General features: G+C 40.1%; 2 protein-coding genes across 2 annotated transcripts in view; both read right to left on the reverse strand.

Moving 5' to 3' along the window:
- Positions 1–1404, reverse strand: part of efna2a (ephrin-A2a) — a 107746-nt gene extending 106342 nt beyond the window's left edge. The window contains exon 1 of the mRNA XM_044142193.1: positions 480–1404. Within this exon, the coding sequence (XP_043998128.1) occupies positions 480–622 (143 nt within the window). The 5' untranslated portion in view covers positions 623–1404. The remainder of the gene's footprint in view (positions 1–479) is intronic.
- Positions 1405–7053: 5649 nt separating this feature from the next.
- ptbp1a (polypyrimidine tract binding protein 1a) lies at positions 7054–22585 on the reverse strand. The gene is made up of 16 exons (XM_044142194.1): positions 22488–22585; positions 21686–21742; positions 21430–21460; positions 17233–17293; positions 16906–17078; positions 16446–16592; positions 15978–16148; positions 15294–15404; positions 14978–15155; positions 14344–14421; positions 13511–13671; positions 12210–12243; positions 11035–11127; positions 9946–10162; positions 9743–9820; positions 7054–9595 (listed from the first exon to the last, which is right to left on the reverse strand). The coding sequence occupies exons 1-16, from the start codon at positions 22493–22495 to the stop codon at positions 9463–9465; spliced, it is 1731 nt and encodes a 576-aa protein (XP_043998129.1). The 5' UTR covers positions 22496–22585; the 3' UTR covers positions 7054–9462.
- Positions 22586–23579: the final 994 nt, after the last annotated feature.

The following is a 23579-nucleotide window of genomic DNA, read 5'->3' on the forward strand; positions in this document are numbered from 1 at the left end:
AGAAAGAGAGAGTAAATCTCCAGACAGTGATGAGAAGAGGAGGCAGCATGCCCTCATTGTTTAAAACAAAAGATGCCCCTTGTGCTACATAAAACATCCAGTGTCTGTGTGTGCAAAAAAAAAAAAAAAAAAAAAAACATCAATATTGCATTTTCAGCCAAAACACAATGGAGACTAGTAGAAAAACAAAAAAACTAAAACATTAAAGGTAAACAAACAGAAGAGGTCAGACAGAATATGTCAAGCAGTGGGAAACTGTGCAGCTCCTTCCATATTTCAAGGAACTGTTGCCCACTGGTAAGGTTTTATTTTGAGAGGCATGCTTGGCAGACAGGCAGTCCTTAAAACACAAACACATATTCTTTCTTTCTCTCTGTCTCTGACACACACACACACACGTACACACACACGCACACACACACACACACACACACACGCACGCACACACACCTCAAGGCCAAACTTTAAGGAAAACTCACTTGGGATTGGAGCTGTTCCAGTAAACAGCGTGTCTGTCAAATATGATCTTCTCCTCCGCCCACACGGAGACCCAAGACAGGACGGTCAGCAGCACCAGCTCCATCACACACCTCTGGCCAAGCTGGTACAGCATCACAGCCATCCGAACGGAACCTCTCTCTGATAAAGCGGATCGGGCTTGTTTCACTGCGTTGCTGTCGCTGCTGCAGAAATCCTCTCTTGTCTAGACCATGAACGTCCGTCTGCGCGTCTTTGGCGGTGCGGGGATCGCTAACTGGTTTGATTGGAGTCCCGATCACCCCGAGGGTGTTTCAAGTCATAATGGATGGTTTGAAATTCACTCGGAAACTTCGTCGGCTGCGTTCAGAAAAAAAGCGGGATTCACATGTTATTTACGAGCGGCGGGAAGCTGCGAGCGCGTCCGAAAAAACTTTTCTCCCCATTACGCGCAGTCAAGAGCGGTGGATGCGCCACATTGGATCAGATCCCCGCACCCCCTCCTCCCTCTTCCAGGTCCTTCTCCAAAATTCATCCAAGGATTTGGGATTCTATCGGTGTTCTCCTCGTTGCTCGGCGCGAACAAGACAAAATCCGCACATATTTCTAGAGATGTCTAAGGCTGACGCACGCCAGACAAAATCGGACCCTTTCGCATCCCACGCGGGCGACCTTATTTTCCGTCCAAATTTAAAGCGCAATAAGAACTGCGAGGCGCGAGCATCCTCTCTCAGACTCTCTCACTGCATCCCAAACTTGGTTGATCCCTCCGCCGCCGCTCCAACGTGACTCCCGTAACCTGTGCGTCACGGTGAGGACCAGGTGCGAGCGGGGAGCCCGTCGGGTTCAGTCACAGCTTTAATCCCGACATGCTTCTCTGCAACCTCCACCTATGGCGGCAGTGTTACTCACTGAAACCCTGATTTGGTGAAAAGAAACCCGCTCCATCTCCATCCTCCCTCCTCCCCTTCCTCTCTTTCTCTCTCCATCCAGCGCTCGCTTCTCTTTCAGAGCGGGCGGGGCTTGTGGCCCGCGCTCCCTCTGGGGACCAGGGGCCGGCTGACTCACTGCGCCCTGGCGATACACAATGGAGAGCGCGTAGAAGTCATTAAACACTCATTAAAAGTTAATTAACGTAAAATGCACCATAATTACGTGGGGTTTTTTTGTTCTTCAAATGAGTGGCATTAGAGCTCAAATGAAAACTTATGCTGGATCTCACTAGAGGGTACCAAATCTTATCCAGAACCGGCCTGAGGCACAAACGAACAATGCAGCTACACAGGGCGTCCAGTCAAAGCGCTCTATTATCATTAACTGCTACAATATAATTACAAACTAAAAACATACAACAGAAAGACAAAAAAAATTTCATAAACCAATAGTTTAAAAAGTGGCATTCCTTTATGTAAAAAAAAAAAAACAAAAAAAACTTTTCATTAACAACTGACTTTTGTCGTTTTTGAAATGGACATTATTTCAAAATTCAGATGCCAGTCACATTTCCTGCCACTCCACCCCCGGATCTGCTTGAGAGAGGAGGAAGAAGGAGAAGACCTTCTGATGGATCGCTGCAACAGTGGAGTCATTTTTCATTAGAGTCCATTAGGGCCCAAATGGCAACCAGACAGAGTGCCGAATTTAAAACTCGAGAGCTGCAAACCTCCTGACAGGCATCAGCAAACTGCAGCGCTCCATCTTCCCCCTCCACACACAACCATATGTACAACTAGAAAGACATGGTCCTCAGGACAACTGTAGAGCCGATCTTGTTGCTCTACCCCCCCCCAAAAAGTTTCTCTCACACATGAAAATGAGAAAAAAAAATCAATGGTTAGTTCCACAACTTCTAGGTGTGCAGGCCTTGTACTGATAAAACTTACTTCCAAGATTTTGTTTGTCTTTGTTCCTTTTAAAAAGTCTGCCATTACTAGAAATGTCTTACAAAAAAAAAAAGAAAGAGACAAAAAATGTTGCAGTAACTATGCCATGCCTGTAGGTGGCAAAATATCACTGGAAAACACACACGCACACAAAAAAAAATCAAGATGGAGATGTGGATAGCCATCATGAGCTGGCTATCCACAGAAAAATGAAGCAAAATACACATCTTTCTTGAGGCGGGCTTACAAATTTTCTTTGAAAATTGTATACAGTTGTGTACAAAGTCACTCGTTTTTGTCTGATCTAAATGACTGGAGGTATTTTAACTTCAAAGACATTTATAGAAAAAACAAACAAAAAATGTCCTTCAAGGTACAAACATTTTTGCACCTCTCCTTACACCATGCCGCCCAGGGCAGAGAGCCAAGTGGCCCATAGCAAAATCCAGCACTGTCTGCACCTGCAGTGAACAGATTCCTGAGCAGAAGCAGCATCTTTCTGTATTTTGGTCCCCCCCACCCCCAGGCCCCTTCACTTCCCCGGGGAGGTGGATAAAGCTGTAAGTGCATTTTTACACGCCTCTTCCACAGGGTGCACCATGCCGTTTCTAACATGTGTTGACAAGCTGTCTTCAATTCGCTCTCAGCAAGACGAGAATTGATTCAGAGAAACTGTTTGCAGCAATTTCATTTGCATTCTCAATGGGGGAATGACAGTTTTTAAAGTTTTTAAAGAATATATATTAGAAGACTGGTACATTTTAGCTTGTTTCAAAAAAAAAAAAAGAAAAAAAAAAGTAGTTTATACGGTATTCTGCGTCTTTCCATAAGCAAAAAATAAACCCAAAAAAACCCCAACATTCCTAATGATTACTCCCATCACCCAACTTTAACCGAAACTTCCTTCAGCTCCATCTTTCCCATTTTATTTTCATCTCCTTTAGATCCTTTATGCAAAGTGGCCTACTTTTTCTCTCCTTGCAAAGTAATGCCTATAATTTGGGCCGTGCATATTCTAGCAGAGAAAGAGCCCATGCACCTCCCACCCCCATAACCCAAATACAGCTGCATGTTGTCCGCCTCTGCGCATGAATTATTCAACATCTGTCTGAGGCGTGCATATATAAACAGGTAGATTGTCTCCTGGTGGGTCTCCTAAATGGAGCCACTATATACTAAAGACATCCCTCACCTCTGTTCCGGGCTTTTTCCTCGTCTGCGTCACTCTGAAAGTGAAACCGAATCTCGTGCAAGCTGACCAAACAATACTCGGCCGATTCAGTGAAGGCAGCATATTTAGACGGCTTAAATCTGGGTATACGTCCTCTTTTAAAGGGGTGTTCAATCTTAAACCTTACAGCTGGTTTAGACTTTGATTGCTCTGAAACAAGGACGCGACATCAAGGATGAATTGTGAAAGCGATTCCAAGCCGCAAACTGAGAAGAAGAAGAAGAAAAAAAAAAGCAATCAAATATTAGATTTCCAGGTCACACATAGCATTCGATATGATCTCATTGACTCGTCTGGCTGTGGAAAGAAATGATCAGGTCACAACTTGAACCAATTGTTACGCCTATCCCCCCCCCAATTCTCCCAAACCCTTTTGAATACCTAGCAGGTTCACATTTGTGTGGCCTTGGAGTTTTGCTGGTATTTTGTTGATTAGAGACCGCTGGCCCAATGTAAATAAACGTTTCCAGATGTGGCTGAATTACCATTTCAAGTGGGCTCATTCAGGCCGTGCTTGGATAGGAGCGAGGGACTAATCAAGGGTCCCTCACTCGGTCCAAATTCAGGAGGCACAAAGGAGAAACGGGTATCATGAATGCCAGGCTGACTCACACCGATAGTCAGCCAGCCGAAAGAAGGCTACTATGCATTTTTCTCAAATGCATGTTGAAGAAACCGAATGTTTGAGATGTTCCAGTTGAATAGTGACTGTTTTCTGATACAATGATTTCATTAAGCAATTTCTGTTTCTGTGTATACTGCGATACTGCAGCACTTTCATTTCCGGTTCGGGCTGCAGTAGAGCGGCTCGGTCAGCTGACTCAAACAAGGTTACTTCAGGTTTCCCTTTCTTATTAAAAAGAAAAAAAATTGACTCAAAAGTTGTTTCCCTCAACTGTCCTGGACTCACAATCATGCTGGGTGGAAAATCTTTTCTCACAGTCATGCCAGGGTCACCGTCTGTTGAATTTTAAAAACTGCATGTTTTCATTTATTTATTTTTAAATTGTGAAATCATAAAACTTCTCCTTTTCCGGGTTATTCAGGACGTCAAGGTTTGGTCGTACAAACTCCCCCGCTGTATTTCACTGATGTGCACACGGTTTCTTTGAAATAAAGTTCCCACCATTTGTTGTATACTTTTGCTCACAGTGGATGACGGGGAAACAAAATTATGTTATCGGTTGTAAAAACCAAAAGATGGGACGAATTCATGGTTTGGACTTTGACCCTCCACCTTCATGGAGCTCTGCCTCACCATCCGTTTCTGCCTCAGATCACTTTGTAAGCAATATTTAAGATAACGTCTTGATGTTGTCGATAAGGTAAAATAATTAGCAAACTTGACACTTCTGTGGTTGTCGCTGTCTGTTCTGACAGACGGTCACAACCCACCTCCCGAAAAATTGATATATTCTCCTGGCTAATCCTATAAACATTTAATATATTACTCACTGGAAAATGAAGAACCATCCATTGCTGTTTTAAAACTACAGCAAGAAAGTTAATTAATAAATACATTATATTTGTAATCAACATGTTGCATAGATTTAGCAGCAGAAAGACTACCGTAAGTTTTTAATGTGTGTTACGATTATGATTTTCATGTTCACATTTTGCTGTCGACAGTGTGATGTCCTGGTAGTTCTGCTCGAACCCTGAGAATCTCACACCGACCTACATGTGAGAGAAGGAAATGCAGCCCCTGTATACTAAAACAAACGTCCCATATTTCGTCTGCAGCGAGAATCCAAACTTGAGTAAACTACACATCCATCTAAAATTATGCAGTCTCTTTGCATTTCAACATATTCCAGAGAGAATTGAGCAAGAACTTCTCTCTGCTTCAAATTACTGATGATGCAAAGCGAGGGATGCTCAGGAGTAAACAAGGCTCCGAAGCATCACAGCAGGTTGGTCTGTCTGTGGTTTCCTCATTTCTAAATATGCATTTATATATTTTTTTTAACAGTTCACATAGCATTCAGGATGATCGAGTAGCAAATATTAACATTGGAAATCTTGTGCTGTGGGAAGGTGGATATCTAACTACTTCTTTTGATCACCATAAAGCTGATCTGCGGTTGTTTCTCTAGTGATTTTCCTTCACGTTTTTCCTGTTTTAGTCATTTTCTGCAGTTTTTTTTAATGAAGTACACTATCCTTCAGAACTAAAATCTCAATGCATTTACTAATATTTTAAGGACTAAACGCCACATATGACAAATCCTACCTTTGTCCTTTCAACAAGGACCACTTGTTCAACAGATGAATGAGCTCACTGCTTGAACTACACAACTATCTGTATCATGTTGTAAATGACTTGCCCTATTGGAGTACATTTTCTAACAACAATGAATCTGGTTAGTGAGGATGGAGTGCTATCATTTTGAGCATTAAATTATCAAAACAAATCTAATATTTCTGAAATCTGTACTTTAGGAAATATTGCCTGAAAACTCATTTTCCATCTGTTCCCCCACAATTATTCAGGCTGTTTTCCATTAATAAAAACCTAGATTCCTTTCGAAAGAGGGGAGTGGGGGCAAAAAAAAAAATTAAGTGTTTTGCTATTTAAAGAAATGGCACCAATGCACCTGCTACAACTGTGATTTTCAAAAGAACTTTGCGCTTGCTGTATTTAACATTTTACTCCACAAGCTGCAGTCTCCTCACCACAAACGGATCCAGGAATTAAATCTGCTGTTGCTTTATTTTTCTATAAATGCAGGAAAGAGTTGGGGTTAACCTATCTCACTGCTTTTACGTCTGTCTAAATAAAGGTGTAGCTCTGGAACGCTTTAGAGATCAATACACCAGCTACTAACGAGGTGCATGGCAGGAAAAGTCACCTTTACTTTACAAGTCAAGAACACTTTCATAAACCATGAGCTCCCCCTAGTGGTGGAGAAGACGCACAACCAATTTAGTTTGTAGGTTTCACTTCACGTCAATAAGGATGCCAGATGTACTTTACAGCAAGTGTTTCAGATTAGTAATCCATCTCATGAGAAATGTTCACTTGGTTTCCATAGCAACACTTCCCCATCCAAAAGAGCGAGACATGTAAAACTGAAAAGATCAACGCAAAGTGCAGTTGCAGAGGTGGATTACCCGTCGTGAAGGTTTGGTGGACTGTCAAAAGGATGAAGCGGAGTCCAGATGAGCGGTCAGGTCAAGTTTCAGATGGAATGAGCATGAAGTTGGAAATACAGTGAAGGACTTCAAGCACAAACCCACCAGTAGTAAACAGGATGTGGAATATAGAAAATGTTACAGAATTGTTAACCGGCACAGATCGGCAGCGTAACAGGAAAGCAAAAGAGACAGAAACCAAATGAGGCCAGATGAAAGAAGGAACAAACTAAAGATTTATTAAAGGCAGCAGAAGATGCAAGAAACAAGAATGGCAAAAAAAAAAAAGGGGGGGTGGAGGAGCGGGGGCACATACAGAGACACTTCTGTGTTCAGATAGTTTAATGTCTTTGTGTTACAAAAGTTGTTGTTTTTTTTTCTTCGTTGTTTTCCAGCTCAGGTGAGCTTAATATGTCTTCACGGTTTATCAAAATATACATGTTTTGAACTTAAAGTGAATATAATCCAAATTATTTTGTGGTACAAAAACATGAATATATACAATCATGAACCCCGCTTCATACATTTAACCCCAACCCGCCCCCTTATAAAAAGAAAAACATAAAAGCTTTTAAACAAAAAGTAAAAGGCATATAATCTTCTACACTGTTAACATCACAGCTAAGACTGTGTTCAATAAAGTATCCATTCTAAAGCCATCTCTGCCAAAGTAGGCTCTTTGTAAAGTGAAAACATACAGTATAAGCCGTCACCTTGGAGACGTCTGAACTGAATCCTTGTGGTCTTGCAAAACAGCAGGAATGTGTGTCCAAAAAACAAAAAGAAGGTTCAGATGCTACAAAATAGCAGGGGCAAAACACACTTTGGTCCTCAACAGCAAAAAAACCGTCTGCAGCTACATGAAGCTTTGAGTCATGCATAAGAATCTTTTACAAAAATAGAGACAGAAATCTTTTACTGGTCCGAAACTACAGAGGTCGGGGTTTTTGTTGGGAAACTGGTGCGTGAGGCACGCAGGAATGAGAGATTGTTTAAGACTTCAGCGTGATGGTGCCTGTTTGGACTTAACTGTAAGGAAAAGTGCACAAACTGACTGTGGCTTAAGTAGACACAGACAGGGAATGAGGCAGGGCTTCCCAACCTTCTGGTTTGCTGAAGTTACAGAATATATACTGGTTGGATTTATTTAGTTAGTTTTTTTGTATTAAACGCAGCCTAAGACTGTCATTCATAAACGTGCGAATGCCTCCAAGCTGCCCTCTGTCAGGTGGGATTACCTGATTATTGTTTGAAAAGGCATCTCCGCAGACAAGTATGATACGAGTTCTGAAAGAGAGGTAAACAAAGTCCACTGACCAGGCTTGTTTCAGCATTGGAATAAAAACGCAAAGGGACAAGGCACTCCCCTAGCCATCAAACTCAGCTACTGTAAGCACAAGTCAGTTAAATTTAGGCAAAATACATGTAAATCTACTCTTAAAAAGAAAAGATAAATGAATATATAGTTTTACACGCATATATACTTATATATATATATATATATATGAACGTAACCTGGTTAAATGAGGCCCCAAAACCCACTAAATGGAAGTGACAGGGGGGCTGTAAGACTGACAGGCTGAATCCAGCTCTACATCAGCAACAACGCACCTAAACGGAGCTACATCACCTAAACAAAAACAAGAAGGGATTTAGCATCTAACTGACTTACATTCATAGATTCTAGATATGTATGATGGGGCTATAAGCATACAAAAGATGAAGAATTGTACTTTTTAAGGAGAAAGGAGATTAAATGAGCCACTTTCCCCTTTTTAAACAATGCTGGTAAATACCAGAAAAGTATGGAAAAAGAAGCCAGAGCATTCTGGCTTGGGGCAAAGTAAGGCACGAGGTTACAAACATTAAAAAGAAGAAGAAGAAAAAAAAGAAAGGGTCTTTTACAGAATAACTTCTGATAGTGGTCTGGATCCTCAGAAGGATATAGGAGGGTAGACGCAACGTAAAAAGTAAAGATGGATGAGCGCATGTGTCAAGAAAAAAAATTCTTCATCTTAAACCGTTCCTCACTGGCCAAACAGGATTAAAGTGGCTTTTTGTTTTTTTTCCAAAACGGTGAACATTTTCACACAACCAGAAGAGAGAAAACAATGCTGAAGTGGGTCAGGTACAATTAATCTAGATGCGTATTATGGTAGAGATCGTCTTTATGGTCAAAATGGAAAGTTGGTCAGATGGTTCTACTTTGCCTCCAATACAAAAGTGTTTTGGTTACAAAATGTTGCCCATTTTCGAAATCCTAAAATTTTGTCAAAACAAAAGCGATGATTGGGTTTTGCTGTTGAATTTAGTGTATAGACAAAATTAAAGAGGACAAAAAAGGAACTAATTTTAAGCAAATTACCCGAGAAACGCTAACATTTTCTAATCATATCAAAGAAGACTGTAAACAAACCAGCCCAAATAAAGACGCTAATTTGTGCATGGCTAGAGGGAACATCATTATCCATCTATTATGTTTTTGGAATATCTTTTCCAGCAAAAGACAACATAAAACATCTGCTGCGTTACCGCACGGACAGAAGAATCAGAATGATTTGGATCAAATCTGAAATCTAAACTAAACCTAACAAGGGGAGAAAAAAAAAGCAATAAATGGGCAACACCCTTATGGAAAAATAAACAGTATAAATATGTTATGAAGGCCATTTCCACCGAAGGCAACCTCGCGAAGAGTGGCATTCAGATGGAAGGGAAAGGTGCAAGGAAAGGCACTCAGATGGTGGATTTTGAGAAGGACACTCGGAGGTGATGGTTCTCGCCCAGATCATGGTTGTGGAACTCAATGAGGCACTCGATCGCCTCTTCGACTGAGCCCATCTGGATCAGGGCCATCTTGCGGTCCTTTCTGTTCAATTACAAATAAAAGAAATTTTCTCAAAACGATGCCATGTCCAATTGTGTGACTGCTACAACTGTTTCAGCTTCAAGTTGGCTCAACCGTGCAGAAAAGAGACAGTTTCGACTTTAATAAGTTCAGAAACCTGCAACTTACTGAAAGAACTTAAAGGCCTTGACTGTGGCTCCTGAGCTTGCAAAGAGTCTTTTGAGATCATCCTCCATCACAGAAGGCCTGAATCACACACACGGACGAGAAAATGAAAATGACTAAAAACCAATTTGGGTTGAAGGTTTATCTGACCACTGAGCCTTTTGGTGCTGATTTTAAAACGATAATCAAAAGATGGAGACACTCACGGTATGTTGGAGAGGTGGAGTGTCGCAGACGGTGGGAAGATGTTGGAGTAGTTTTTGGAGCCGGGCTTCTTGAAGCGATGAAGCGGCGAGTTGCTGAAATCCTTTGTGAGGCCCTGGTCCTCGTGGCCTTCTCTGGGCAGCTGAACTGTTGTGTGCTTCGACAACGTCACGCGCATGGCCCTGCCATGGAGACGCTGGCCATTCAGGTGGCTCATGGCTGAAAAGGGCAACAAAGTCAGCATCTTAAGTTTTCATATTAACAACTCGCAATAGCTCACGCAAGTAAAATTTCGCAAATTTTTCCCTTTTTTGCTCCCAAGATGACAATATTTAGAATTTTGTTCCAGGTACTGATTAGTCCTTCAAAAAAAAAAAAAAAAAAAAAAAAAAAGTTTTCTGGTTTGATAAATCCTTTAAAAAATGTTCCAGTTGAAGTCATTTACCTGCTTCATAAATGTGCTGTTTTGAACATCATAACATTTCAATGATTAGCGTTTTGGATGCTTTCTACGGAAGAGGATTAGGGCCACCGGGACAAAAAAATAAATAAAAAAATTCTGACTTTAAACTCAGAATTTAAACTTTTTTTTTTTTTTCGGTGGCCCTAATCCTCTTCCGTAGATTTCTGCACAACTCTCCCCACATTAAAAAGAATGGAAGCAGCAGGAGGCATTACAGTCTCTCTCACTGTGAAGCTGAAAAAAAAATACTAACAAAAATCCAGAAGGCTACAATAAAGTGGATGACCTATAATAAGTAGTTTTTTTGTTTTAACTACGCACATGAACAGGATAAAACTGTCAAATCTGCACCGCTTGCAGGAAGTGTGGTAGACTTGACATTTCACTAGAATAATAAGTACTAGATGAAGAAGAAGACGACCACGACGTGATTAATACCAGGCTTTCCAAATGCTTTACCTGAGAATCAAATCATCTTAAATAAGCAAACGCTGTGAGTTTTGAACTGAACAAAAACATTTCACAACCAAAGCAAGGACAAAACAATACATGAGAAAATGGGAGGAGCGCTATTAGCGAGATTAAAGATAAAGATCAAAGAGAGAAAATTGCATGTTGTCCGGCTTACCTAACTGAGCCTGTGTGCCATCAGACATCTGGACTAGAGCGTTCTCCTTTTTATTAAACAAGATCTTCACTCTCATGACATCACCGTACACACCTATGGAGAAAACAGTGTGTCACAACACCAGCGCAATAAGGACAACATACAACTTAGTATCAAAAAGGAGCCACACAGCCAATCACAGCAACAAAAACTGTCTAAACTATTAAATCTGATCTGAATACAGTTCTGCTAAATTAATCTGTGCTAGTGTTTGCGCTATTCTATTAATATTCTGCTTTATTTTACAAACTAAATCTAGTCAAGTACTCGAGAGGCAATTTACACAGAAGACTATCACATCTTTAAAAGGTAGAGGCAGTGATTTGAGGACAAATCAGTAAGAGTTGTAAGATGAGTAGTTTTGATCAATTTGATCAGGCAAGGAAAGTTGATTATTTGGCCAACTGGAGGCCTAAGCAGAAACATGCAGAAACGAACTAACACATGCACATACCCTAAATAACTTTGACAAGAAAAAAAACAAAAAACAAACAACAAAAAAACACTAGAGTGACAAACTGAGATATATGTTAACTCTCGAATCAAAAAGCGGCAGCATTTCATCTTTTTAGTGCACTCAAGGATGTCCGAAATGTAGATAAAAACAATCCTCAGTCTGTGGGCCACAAAATATTCATTTTAAGAAATTAGACTGATTTTTTTTTTAAGACTTTACTGCTCTAGAATCAGTTATACTTTGACCTATATTCACCAGCCTTAAACCTTTACTAATTTAACTGAACTCTAATAAAATAATCCCCACTTTTCTTTTTAAGTCAGGCAACAAACAAATTTAAAAAACTCTGCTCTTTGAAGATAAAAAAAAAATGCTAATGTTTCTTGCCCGAGGTCATTAAATCAAGGCATTTAAAAACTAAATGAAATGCTGTGGCTTAATGTGACGCCCCACCTTGCTTTTCCTCACACAACCCCACAACAACCAAACCACTCAAACCCCCAAAAAACAGACACCCCCACCCTTAACCGCTCTGCAGCCTGATGACGAACCATCAGTGGTTAAAACAAAACAAACAAACAAAAAGTAAAATGAACAAAGCCAACAACATGAAACAAGACATGCCCACCTCGCCACATAACAGTAGTAATAAAAAGGAGATGAAAGGATGATAACGTACCGAAAAGAATAAAGAGGCAGTGTGGCGTAACGGTCTTTAGAGACAGCAGGGGGAGGGAGCAGCAGGGGGAGGGAGGGGCCAAAAGGGGAGAGGGGACAGGGGAAAAGAGGCGGAGCGGAGGACAGTGGAGTGGAGTCGGGACATGTCCGCAGGCGGCGAGGTCCACAGGAAGGCCACAGTACCATGGAGGAAGGAGAGGCATGAGAATGATGGAAGACAAAGTTTGAATTGAAAGATGAGGGAGTGGAGAGAAGAAGTGATTGGGGGAAGGGTGGTAAAAAAAACAAAACAAAAATTGTAAAAAAAAATTTATGGGTGCCAAGCATGTGTTTTCAATTTGTAGGTCACATCAAAATGGGGCACAATGTAAGGAGGGGAGAAAGGGTTGGGTAGATGGAGGAGTAGTAACAGGGAGGTGCCAGAAGGGGGGAGTACAGAGGGGAACAATTGGTCATGGGGCGTGCAGTCAGTCAGTTGGCAAGATATGAGGTGAGGGACAGTGTGGGGGGGGAGGGAGGTTCAAAAACAAAAAAAATGGAGAAGGGGACACAAAAAAAAAAGAGAGAAAAAGGTAAAATGAAAAAAAAAAAACAAGGTCAGTATACACAAAGAAATGTAGTGCTTCAGACAGTAGAATTGGCTAAATTAAAATGCACTTTCACTATGGGAACACTAGAAGAAAAAGAAGAGAAAAAAAGATTAACAATGAAATACAGAAAAAAGGCAGAGACAATATATACTTTTAAATTACACACTATGCTTTTTTAAAAAATAATTTAATGTTTTAAAAAAAAAGCTAAAATCTGCATAAATTCTAAATGCTCATCTTTAAATTTACATGGTTCACATAAAGATGCAGCCACAGTATTCGCACTGAGCATGACAGACTAAGCTACGCATTATACAATAACACTTAAAAAGTAATATTGTCTCTCCAACAACTTAAGAATGATTTTAACTAATGGATAAAAAAAAATGAAGATATGAAATGTTAAGTGTTTACTTTCTTTTTTTTTTAAACAAAAAAAGAAGTTAGTTTTCAAACAAACTTAAAAATTCACAGTGAGCAAAGTGGCAGGTCAGAAACGCAGCAGGTTTGGTCAAACACAAAGAAGTCCTGAAAGAAAGGAGCTTTTGACTTTATGAAAACAACAGAGCAGTTTAACTTTTGTTGATATGAGGAAGAAAGCGTCAAACAGAATAGTTTGTCCTGAGTAAGTGGGTTCAAGATCACAAAACGAATTGCAATGTTTCATTTAGCCACAGTGACTGATGCTTTTGGCCCTAATGAGGGTACTGACCTCAGGGTTCAGGTTGCTGACCAGCAACACGTTGTGTCCCCCAGCGGCAGCGAAACCTGATAGGCCAAGCCGGCTGGCTGCGGCCGCTGCAGCAGCCGCCATGCCGCTGTGACCCACGCCCAGGGACGCCAAAGCACCGGGAATGCCAGGAACTGACAGTCCTTCGGATAGAAAAATTTAAATTATTTCTAATTTAATTCCCTTTGACAAAAAATAAAGCAAACTGCACTCCAACATAACCCTCATTTCCATGTACATACTTATTTTATTTATGTCATACTCGGGTTGCATTTAAATTACTTATATCACACTTATGTATTTTTTTTTAAAAATATTATAACTATATTAGTATTTGGTCATATTCAACACTTTAGATGAAGTAGATTGTCATCAAATGGTCAACTGCCTCTTGCGAATCATTAAAGTATAACTCACAAACACGGTGCGAGTTCAGTTTAAATATCATTTGTGGCATCAAGAAATCTGACTGAACTAAAAGCGTTACATTAACATAAGACAAAAAATTTTCCTTTTCTACATAACCAAATACACAAAGCCACACAACTAACATTTAAACAAAGAAAAACTATAACAAAAACAATATTTATTACACCAGTATTGCACAATCAGTTTAACTAATTCAATTCAAAGTCTATGGAACAGTCAAAATGTCAGCAAAAAAAAATCACTCTATCCCTCTAAAATCTTTCAGAAAATTGAAAAAAAAAATGAATCAAATGATATCGTTTGCTGAGTATTGTGACATATACTATATGAGCAGAATATCATGCATTGTATTGTATTGTGAGATTAGTGTATCGCTAAAGCCCTACCAGCTTGCTGGATGGTAAAAGTTGGGGGGAAGCCATGCGCTCCACCAAATGGCGAGGCGGAGATTATACCTGGAGCAGCTGGATGAGAAGCAAAAAAATAAATAAAAAAACCAGTAACTTTCACCACTAACATCAAAGTTTAAAATATGCATTTGACAAAAAAAAAAAAAAAAAAAAAGATATTTGAAAAATAATAAAAGTGAAACCTGTTATACCTTGTAATATTTTAAGCCTTTCACTGATGTAATTTTGGTAATTATGGCTTACAGATAATGAAAACAAAAGAATTCAGATTACATGAAATCAATAAAAAATTTTATATTTTAAAGCAGAAATGGCTCCTTTAGCATTAATACAACAAGGCACTGAGGCAATTAGCCTGTGAAACCTACAAAGCGCCATCTCATTTTTCCATTTCCTCCAGACCAAAAATTATTTTTATAGTCTGAAAGCCATAATGATAAAGAATTTTTTTTTAAAATCAAGAAAAAAGGCTTGAAATATTTCACCATCTGTGATAAAACAGTATGTGTTTAACTCTTAAATGAGTGACAAAAACTATTAAACCTTTTCACAACATTAAAATTTTTTGAGATGTGAACAAAGCAAATGGAAAAAACAAAAAAGATCTTACTAAATGCAGCTGCCATGGTCTGGTGGTCAAGTGAGGACTGGGAATCTGCTGTAGGAAGGTCAGGCCGGGTGTAGTCCCTGCTTTTGTCGTTGTTGTACTTAACGTTGAGGCTAGTGAGCTTGGAGAAGCTGATTCTCAGGGTACAGCAAGCATTGTAGATGTTCTGGCCATCTAGAGACTAAACACAGGAACCAAACCTTAGACCATTAGTAAATGTTCTGTAATAAAACTGGTTCACTTTAGACTGGTTTTAGCAAGGACAGCTCAAATAAAGCCCCTAGTGATGTGTGAACCAGTGGTGTCAAACCAGTCTTACCAGTTTAGCATGCTGAGCTGTCATGGCGTCAGCATATTGGATCAATGCCTGGAACTGGTTATTCTTGGTGAAAGTGATGATCTTCAGCACGGTTCCAAACTTTGAAAAAATCTGAAAAGGAAGAGCTACAGTTGGGCACCATTTTCCACCAGACTTAAAAAAAAGTATTTAAACAACTACTGCAAAGGTCCTGCAAGACAAACTCAATCTGGCTTTAAGACGAAACCTTTCACCTCTGACACAATGCTTCAGTTACAGATTACATCTCAGACTTACACCATAGAGAGAAACATGAGGTCATGTTTTCTCAAGACAAACAAGACAAGGCGAATACATAAGTTAAATATTTAGGTGTATTATTAGCAGCGGAGTTGGTGGTGGTCTTCCGTTGTACAAGTTAGTGTAATCAAAACCTGTCTTTGTTTATCCCAGGCATTGCAAAAATGCAGCCAGCCAATTTTACACACCATCTGCAGCAGCTGCAAACAACATTCAACTAAAAAGATTTTAAATTTTTATGCAAATAATGATCAGAAAATGAGCTTAGAACCCAGCTCATTAGTACAAATTAAAATTATTGAATATAAGTTGATCAAATCCAATTAAGCAGACATTCTAAGCATTGTCTGTAACTAACCCAAAAACCTAAAATCTGATCTCTTCCCATTGCCACAGTGGAACTACCTGATGCAGGACATCCAGGGTGACGGGGTAGAAAAGGTTTTCCACAATCACTCTGAGCACAGGGCTCTGGGCTGTGGCTCCAGCCAGGCTGCTTGCATCTGTGGGGATGGCCATGCTTCCCATTCCACCGCCATGCAGGGCATTGACTGCCTGCAGAGCTGCCTGGGCACGCTGAGGAAACAGAGAGATTATCTCACGTTACACATTCAGAAGCAAAGAGTGCAACAAAAAGCCAGGTGTTCAAAAGACTAAAATGACTTCTAATGTAAATATCATTTTTGCTCTCTTCTCTCTTAAAACAATTTTAAAATGAAATTGTCGCTGGGTAACATAAATGAGTCAGTTTGTATCGCTTTTGTGTCTTTGAATAATTTGTTTATGTACACCTATTCTATTGCAACATCAATTGTTTTGACAACTCTAAAAACAACCAAAAAGATGATTACGTTGCTCAGATCGAACTCTTACCACTTGGTTGGGAGAATTGTCCGTCTTGAGCTCCTTATGATTCGAGTACTGCATGTAGATGGGGTGGTTTCTGATGACAGGGGTGACAGAAGAGTAGTAGCTCACCATCGTCTGTGCGCACTCTTCACTGTTAAGCTCCAGAAAGGCCTGCAGAGGGAGCACCGGATAAACACGCTACAACACCATGTTGTCAACGTGAAGCACTTTTAACTGAAACTCAAAATGGCTGTAAATAAAAAGCCATTTACATAAAAGTAAGGGGATCTAAGCTCTTCCCATAGGAATTCCTAACAATGAGCATTGTTTGACCACAAAGACACAAGAGTGCAACAAAAGAATTATTGTTAGAATTTTAGGTCAGTATTGAAACCTGATCTCTGAGGCCCAGCTTTGGACACAAACATTTATTATAGGAAAAGTGAAAACCTCGCTATAGTGAGTGGCATGTCCTTCTCCTTACCTGGTTTTTCCCTTTCAACATCAGCAAATTAGTGACCTTCCCAAAGGGCAGTCCCAGGCTTATAACCTCGGCCTCGTTGATGTCATTGGGCAGCTTGCGAACGTGGACCACACGTGACGGGACTCCGGGACTGCGGACATCACCTTTGAATTTTTTGCTGTCGTTGCCATTGGCTGCAGGAGAAAACAAGAGGCTGATACAATCAGGGAGGGAACATAAGGCTCTGGTTCTTTGTGAATAATGGATAGAGCGTCATGGCAACACAAACAAGACGGACACTAAGCACCTCAATAAAAAAAAGAAAACCCTTCATAGCAACCCCCCTACCTGAGTTCATGATATAGGGTCCGTTGGATATGCAGGAAGAAAAGAGTTCGTCGGATCCCCTCTGCAAGGGGGAAAAAAAATATAAATAAAGGCTTATTTCACTGTGTTCAGCAATGAAGGCACAGCATGGCAGGTGAGGAGCACAGTTCTCATATTACTTAGCAATTGAGTGATAACCACGGCAGTAATGTGATAACCAAAAGAAACAGCTTCAAAGAAACACCACTCTTTTCACTGGAAATAATTCTGTTGCTAAACTTGTCAGATGACAGAGCAGAGTTCCCGTCTCACTTTATTCTTCCAGACTAGAGTCGTTGACTCTAGTTATTAGTTAATAAACCAACAAAACTGACCTACATACACACAAAAAACACTGATGGAACATAATAGCGGCAGCATCATGCTGTTTGAATACTTTTTAATCAGCAAGAATGTGTGAGTGGTTCAGAAATGAGACCTAAATACAAGACGATCCTGGAGGAACACCTGCAAAAGAATCGACATAGGGCGAAGGTTAACCTTCAAATAGATCAACAGCCCCAAACATGCAGCCAACGCTACAAAGTAACGATATAGATAAAAACATTTATATGTTTGAATGAACCAAGGGCCAGAACTTCAATCCAACTGGAAATCGGTGGCAAAAGTGGAAAATAGCACTCAACCGCTCTTCACAAGCAGCAGCGTCAACACAGAAACACATTTATAAGCAAGGCAACATGGAAACCATCCCAGTAAAACCAGTTTGCTCTGTGCCTTGTTCAAGCTTTCCTTAGGAGATATAAAGTGCTGTTTCAGGGCTGTTTCCATGGCTCAGTGTACTGCGAGCCGAGCAAGATGAAGTATAGAAGTCACAAGAAGTGGCTCAGCAGTCTAAGCTCTACATCAGCCCACAATGGACGTCCTGTTCAGGCTGAGACTAGGGGCATTGTTACCGAGCCGTGCACACATATGGAGCCGCAAGGAGACTCTAGTATTTGAAGAGCCCAGAGCTCTTTACCAGAAACCACCAAAAACAGGTTTGTTAGCATTCTTGCTCGCTGTGTGCTTCTAAATAGGACAGGGAAGTTGTGGGAACGAGAGGAATAAAAGTTTGAGAGAGACGCTCTAAACATTGCAGAAGGGAAAGGCTGGGCCCACGGCTGTAAACGATTACTGCTCATAGCCTTGCAGATGTTTTGACTAGGAGAGTGTGACCTCAATCAATAGTGCCCACAATCACTCCCATCACGTAGCAAAAATATGCCAATTTTGAGAATCATTTGAAACATTTAGGTCTTTATAACACCACTCACTTAGGAATTATAAAGAAGTGAGCAACTAATCCTTTAAAACACAACGTATATTACCTCATATAAAAAGCACAATAGTGAATGTTAGATGAGTCACCGTGAAGCTCAAAATAATTATCTAATAAACAGTGGATGAAACAATAAGCAGCATGCAGTGATAATTGGGAGAGTCGGAGCTCTAGTACCAAAGTCCCTACTACATAATAACAAATAATAAATATCCAGCGATACAGATAGCTGACAGGAGGAACAGTAAAAATAAATTAGCAAAATCTTCATAGGTCAAGGGCAGATGGAGACAAAGAGAGATGCAGAAAAAACACCAATCTGACTCTGGGGTTGTGAGAATGCTGTGTATCTTTATCAGTCAGCAGTCAGCTTGCTACAAACAGGAAGATCTCTGACATCAGGTTTGGTTCCAGGGTTTGCTCAACTTCCTGTACGGACTGTAGGCTGGACTCTTTCACCCTTTACTTCCCAAATTCAGTAAGAACATTGGAGCCAAGCTAAGAGCATCAACTTTATAGACAAACAGACAGCTTTCACAGTGTAATAAGAAAAGAATAGATTTTGAACAGAGTGTGGTGGAAACGGTAAAGTCATAAAGACAAGAGGAAAAAAAGGGAGTTTAGATTATGAAATTCTTAGAGCAGGTTCAAAGGCATTTCCTCTAAAGACAGCTAAATGCGCCTCAGCTTGTTTACGTTTGTTGCTTGTGGATGACTAAGAGTATAATTGTAAGTCAGGAAAAGTTGACACTGGCTCATAACCGAAAACTGCACAGCTGCTTTTTTTCAGTCTCAAAAGCTGGAACATTTGGGGAAACTGTATTATCAAAAAGAATTTGACGCAGCATTAGCTGCTGAAAGAAAACATATTAGAGGTTCCAGTAAGAAGCCGCAGAACAAGATCTCACAGGAAAGAACAAAGGAGAAGAAGAGTACAGGTAGAGACATGTTTTCACCATGATCAGATGAGGATCTACCAGACGAGGGGGGAGGGAGCAGAGCCTCAATGGGGGGCTTTGAGGGGGGAGATCGGAATGTGACCACAGCATGCCAGACCTTCTGCCCAGACAGAATAATTACAGATTCCAGCAAGGCAAGGCTCCATAACTCAGCATCATCATTACTGCAGTGTGTTATACCCAGAAAACAAAACAGGTCCAAGCTAGCCAATAGCATTTAACCTTCAACCAGTACGGATTTCAAAAAGTAAAAAGGTGCATCGTGACTCAAAATAGAAACCAATAGTTCTTAGTGGAATGAAAAAGCTGCGGGGTGTGTCACTGTAACAGACACATGCAGCAGAGATCTTGTTTAAACATTGAAAAGACCTTTGGCCGTGAGGCTGAGCGCTGTTGTGGGAGGATGGTTATGGCTCTGAGTTACGATCAATTAGTCCACCTACACATGTCTCTCCCCTGGCACTGTTACCAAGGATTACTGTTTAAGAAGGAATTTTTATAGGGAGAAAACATTAATGAACAAGAGTCGAGCTGAAACACCAACTTGTTTGTCTCCAACTGCCCCAATAAATAGTTGCAGAGGATCCGTGACCTGCATCAGTGAAAAATTTTCCCACATTTTTTTCCCCCCCTACAGTAGAAATGTAGTGTAGTGTACAAATTAGTGGGGGTTTTTTTTGTTTTTTTTTAATGGTCTCTAAAAACATTATCTGGTCCAATTCAGGCTTCTTAGCGTTCCAGAAAGGCCCAGAGACCACACAAAATTACAGGAAGTGTCTTTTCCACAGCCACACATGCAAACAAGCACAGAACAGGAAAACAAGGAGCTCCACCTCCAACAAAAAAAAAAAAAAAAGGCCTTTCTCCAAATTATCACATTCAGCACTTGCTGCCCTGAGTGGAACTGGCCGACACCCTGACAGCTCAGACGTCCGTAATAAATGTTTCATTAAGTCTGGATGGCAAAGGCAAACCTGTGACACATGAGCAACCGGTTTACACAACAGCCCTAAAAATAGAGAAAGCTCAGGAGAACCAAGTTTGCATGACTAAGACTGAATACATCCAGAATTTTTCATTTCCTCTCAGGCTACTACATAAAAAAAAAAGAAAGGAAGTTTTAACTCAATTTGTTCCTTTACCAATTACTACCCATGGACTCTCATTTCCTATCTTCTTACTTTCATGTCCTTCCCATATATATACTATTGTGTATCAGATTTTTTTTTTTTACCATTTCCTGAGGTGTGGATACTTGGCCACACAAATGCACACATCTTCTCTACAAACTATTTGTGCACAATTTTCTGATAATTGATGTTTTGAAAAAGACATCCCCGTTTATGCCAGTTGACTTGAAAAATAAGAAAGATTCTGACTTTTGATAAAAAGATAACTCAGAAGGCCTTCCCGTTTAGCTATATTAAAAAATATCAAAGCTATATCTTACTTTTTCTTATTTCCCTTGTAATTTATAGTAGCAGCAGAATAAAACATCCATTGCTCCACTTAAAACAGTATACTATGGCATATTTATTTTAAATAAACAGACTGACAACAGAAACAATCCCTGTAGATATGAATAAAGAACCTACAATAATAACAATGGTAGCCAGATCTAATTTTAGGGGTGAATAATATCAGAAAAAACATGCCATTTTTATTTAGCCGCGATTATAATATGGCTTATAATACATGTTTGCTCATGTCTTGTCAGATTTTAAGGAGCATAAATGAATGCCACATAAACAATTTCCCAATACATTGTTTATTGACGTATAATCATCATTCGGGTCTGACCTGACAAACCCCAAGTCTGAACAGACCAGCAAATCTGGCCTACTGGTGCTTTTATATATGCAAAACATTGTTCAGCCCTAAACAAAAAGTGAAAAAGTCTATATTAAGCATTTGAAATGAAACTCAAAAGTGGCCTACCTTTGTGCCAACTGATATGTCATGGACACTCCTGTAAAATTAAAAGAAAATCCGCAGTTACTCACAGCTGAATAAACAAATCGATCAGTTTTTGCCAAGAACACCAAGTTTTTACACAAGTAAGTGAAGCGACTTCCCTCTTCCAAATATGAGCTTCAAAGTACTGGACAGAAATCAAAAACTAGACGAGCAACAATGCAACAACAAAAAAAAAATAGTAATTACAAAAAAACAAAAACAAAAAAAAAAAACTCACTCAATTTCAGGGACGTAACCGGATCCCAGAGGGTACAACTCAGTGGCGTCTAGGCGGCTACAACGGATTGAAAACACAAATACAAGCAAAACTTCAGAGTGGAAAATTTACACCAGTTAACAATGACACGAAAGTCGATCAAGTTGCTTTTCGCTGCGCAGCTTCTCTGTCTCCCTTTATCAAAATCAGTTAACCAAACTAGCAGAACACGGTTAAACTGCACAATACGCTATTATTCATCCTCCCCAACCCGGATAAGATAACTTGATTGAATCAACGTGAAATGTTGAGGCCAGGCATTTTCAACATGGCCCTGAAACTCCGCGGATAAATGAATGCGGAAATGAGACACGTTGCTTTAGCTAACCTCTCGAGTTCCCGTAAAAACCAAGTTACAAAGGTACGGTTAGCCAACATGAACTAATCAGACTGTGCGAGAAAAAGAGAAGCTGTCGATGAAAATGAAGTAAAAAGATACATATAGCGGTTTTTCTAACATTAAATCGTTTTTTTCAGCTATATAATTGTCTGAAGAGGGTGATAAAATAACTAAAAACTACCAACTTTACTAACGGATAGCAGTGACGCTAGCAGCTGCTAGTTAGCGCTTCCTCCTGCTAACTGTTGCATGTTTTGAAGAGAAAAAAAGTGTTTCGAGTAAAGTTTTCAGCTCCACTGGTTAAACAGCGGCAACCTAAGAAGTCAAAACACTTAATGAAACCCCAAACATAATATACTCATTCGCTTTCCCAACAGTTTGGTTTAAAAATATAAGTCTTTAAGTAAGCTTCTTTTCACTTACCCGTCCATTGCACAAGAAAAAAACTGCAGGTCTGAAGCGAAGGTAGGGCGGCAGACTTGCTTGATTTTCTTACAAAATGGCTGAACACTCGGAGGCGAGCGCTGATTAGTCCAGGGGGCTCCAGGAGCCAAAAGTGGGAGGGGACAGGCTTCAACGCGAGCGCTGATTGGACAAGACGACCATCATTTTCAGAAAAAAAGGAGGCCGCGGCAAATTTCCAGCAGGCTATATCAAGTGGTAGGGGTTTTGTTTGAGTCCAAAGTAATGGAAAGGTTACTACCAAGCAGCGCTGGAATAAGCTAAATAAAGTGAAAGGGTTAACTTCGAGCCTTTTGTCTTACATGTGACTCCTCGTGCAGGGGATCGAAAATCAATGACTCAATCAAACAATAGGCACCTGGAAGGAACATACATTGCCTTAACCTTTGCGGTATTTGTCTGTGTTATTTATATGATAGTCCAATGCCCTAATTGACAGCAAAGTGAACAGGAAGTTAGTGGTTTTCATTTTTCATTTACAAATAAAAATCTCAAAATTGCCTTCTGCTGATTCTGCTCTGTACCAGGGTTGAAACTCGCTTGAATATGGAGATAAAATACTTGAAAGGCTGGAATCATACTATCTGTGAACATCAATTGTAATTTCTTTACATAGGTCGGAATTTTGCCTGAGCCATGCTTCAACGTAAGTGTGCTGCACTGAGAGCTACGCTGCAGTTTTGTAAGAAATACACTTGTCAGTGTCTTTAAAGCATTTATAATTCATGATTTAAATCTATGATTAGAGCCAACAGATGCACAGTCTTAATATTTTAAGCTAGTTTATCTAATTTGGTGTTGTAAGCCTCCTCTTGTAATGAAAATCAACAAAAGAACTGTAAAGGTCACCTGGCACTCCCTGGAGACCAATTCAAACTCACAGAGGGGTTGAACTATTCAAGAAGGATTACATGACACTTAGTGAGGAACAGCACCGGTTTGGGTGGAGTTCAAGGGAGTGTTGAGAGAACACAGTGTTAGGTCATGAATGAGCTTGTTTTTTGGGGGCTTTTTTACGAGCTACTTAAACATGAGGAATACAGAATCATAGGA

This window comes from Gambusia affinis, linkage group LG16 (assembly GCF_019740435.1).
Source record: "Gambusia affinis linkage group LG16, SWU_Gaff_1.0, whole genome shotgun sequence".
In the NCBI taxonomy this organism is placed as follows: domain Eukaryota; kingdom Metazoa; phylum Chordata; class Actinopteri; order Cyprinodontiformes; family Poeciliidae; genus Gambusia; species Gambusia affinis.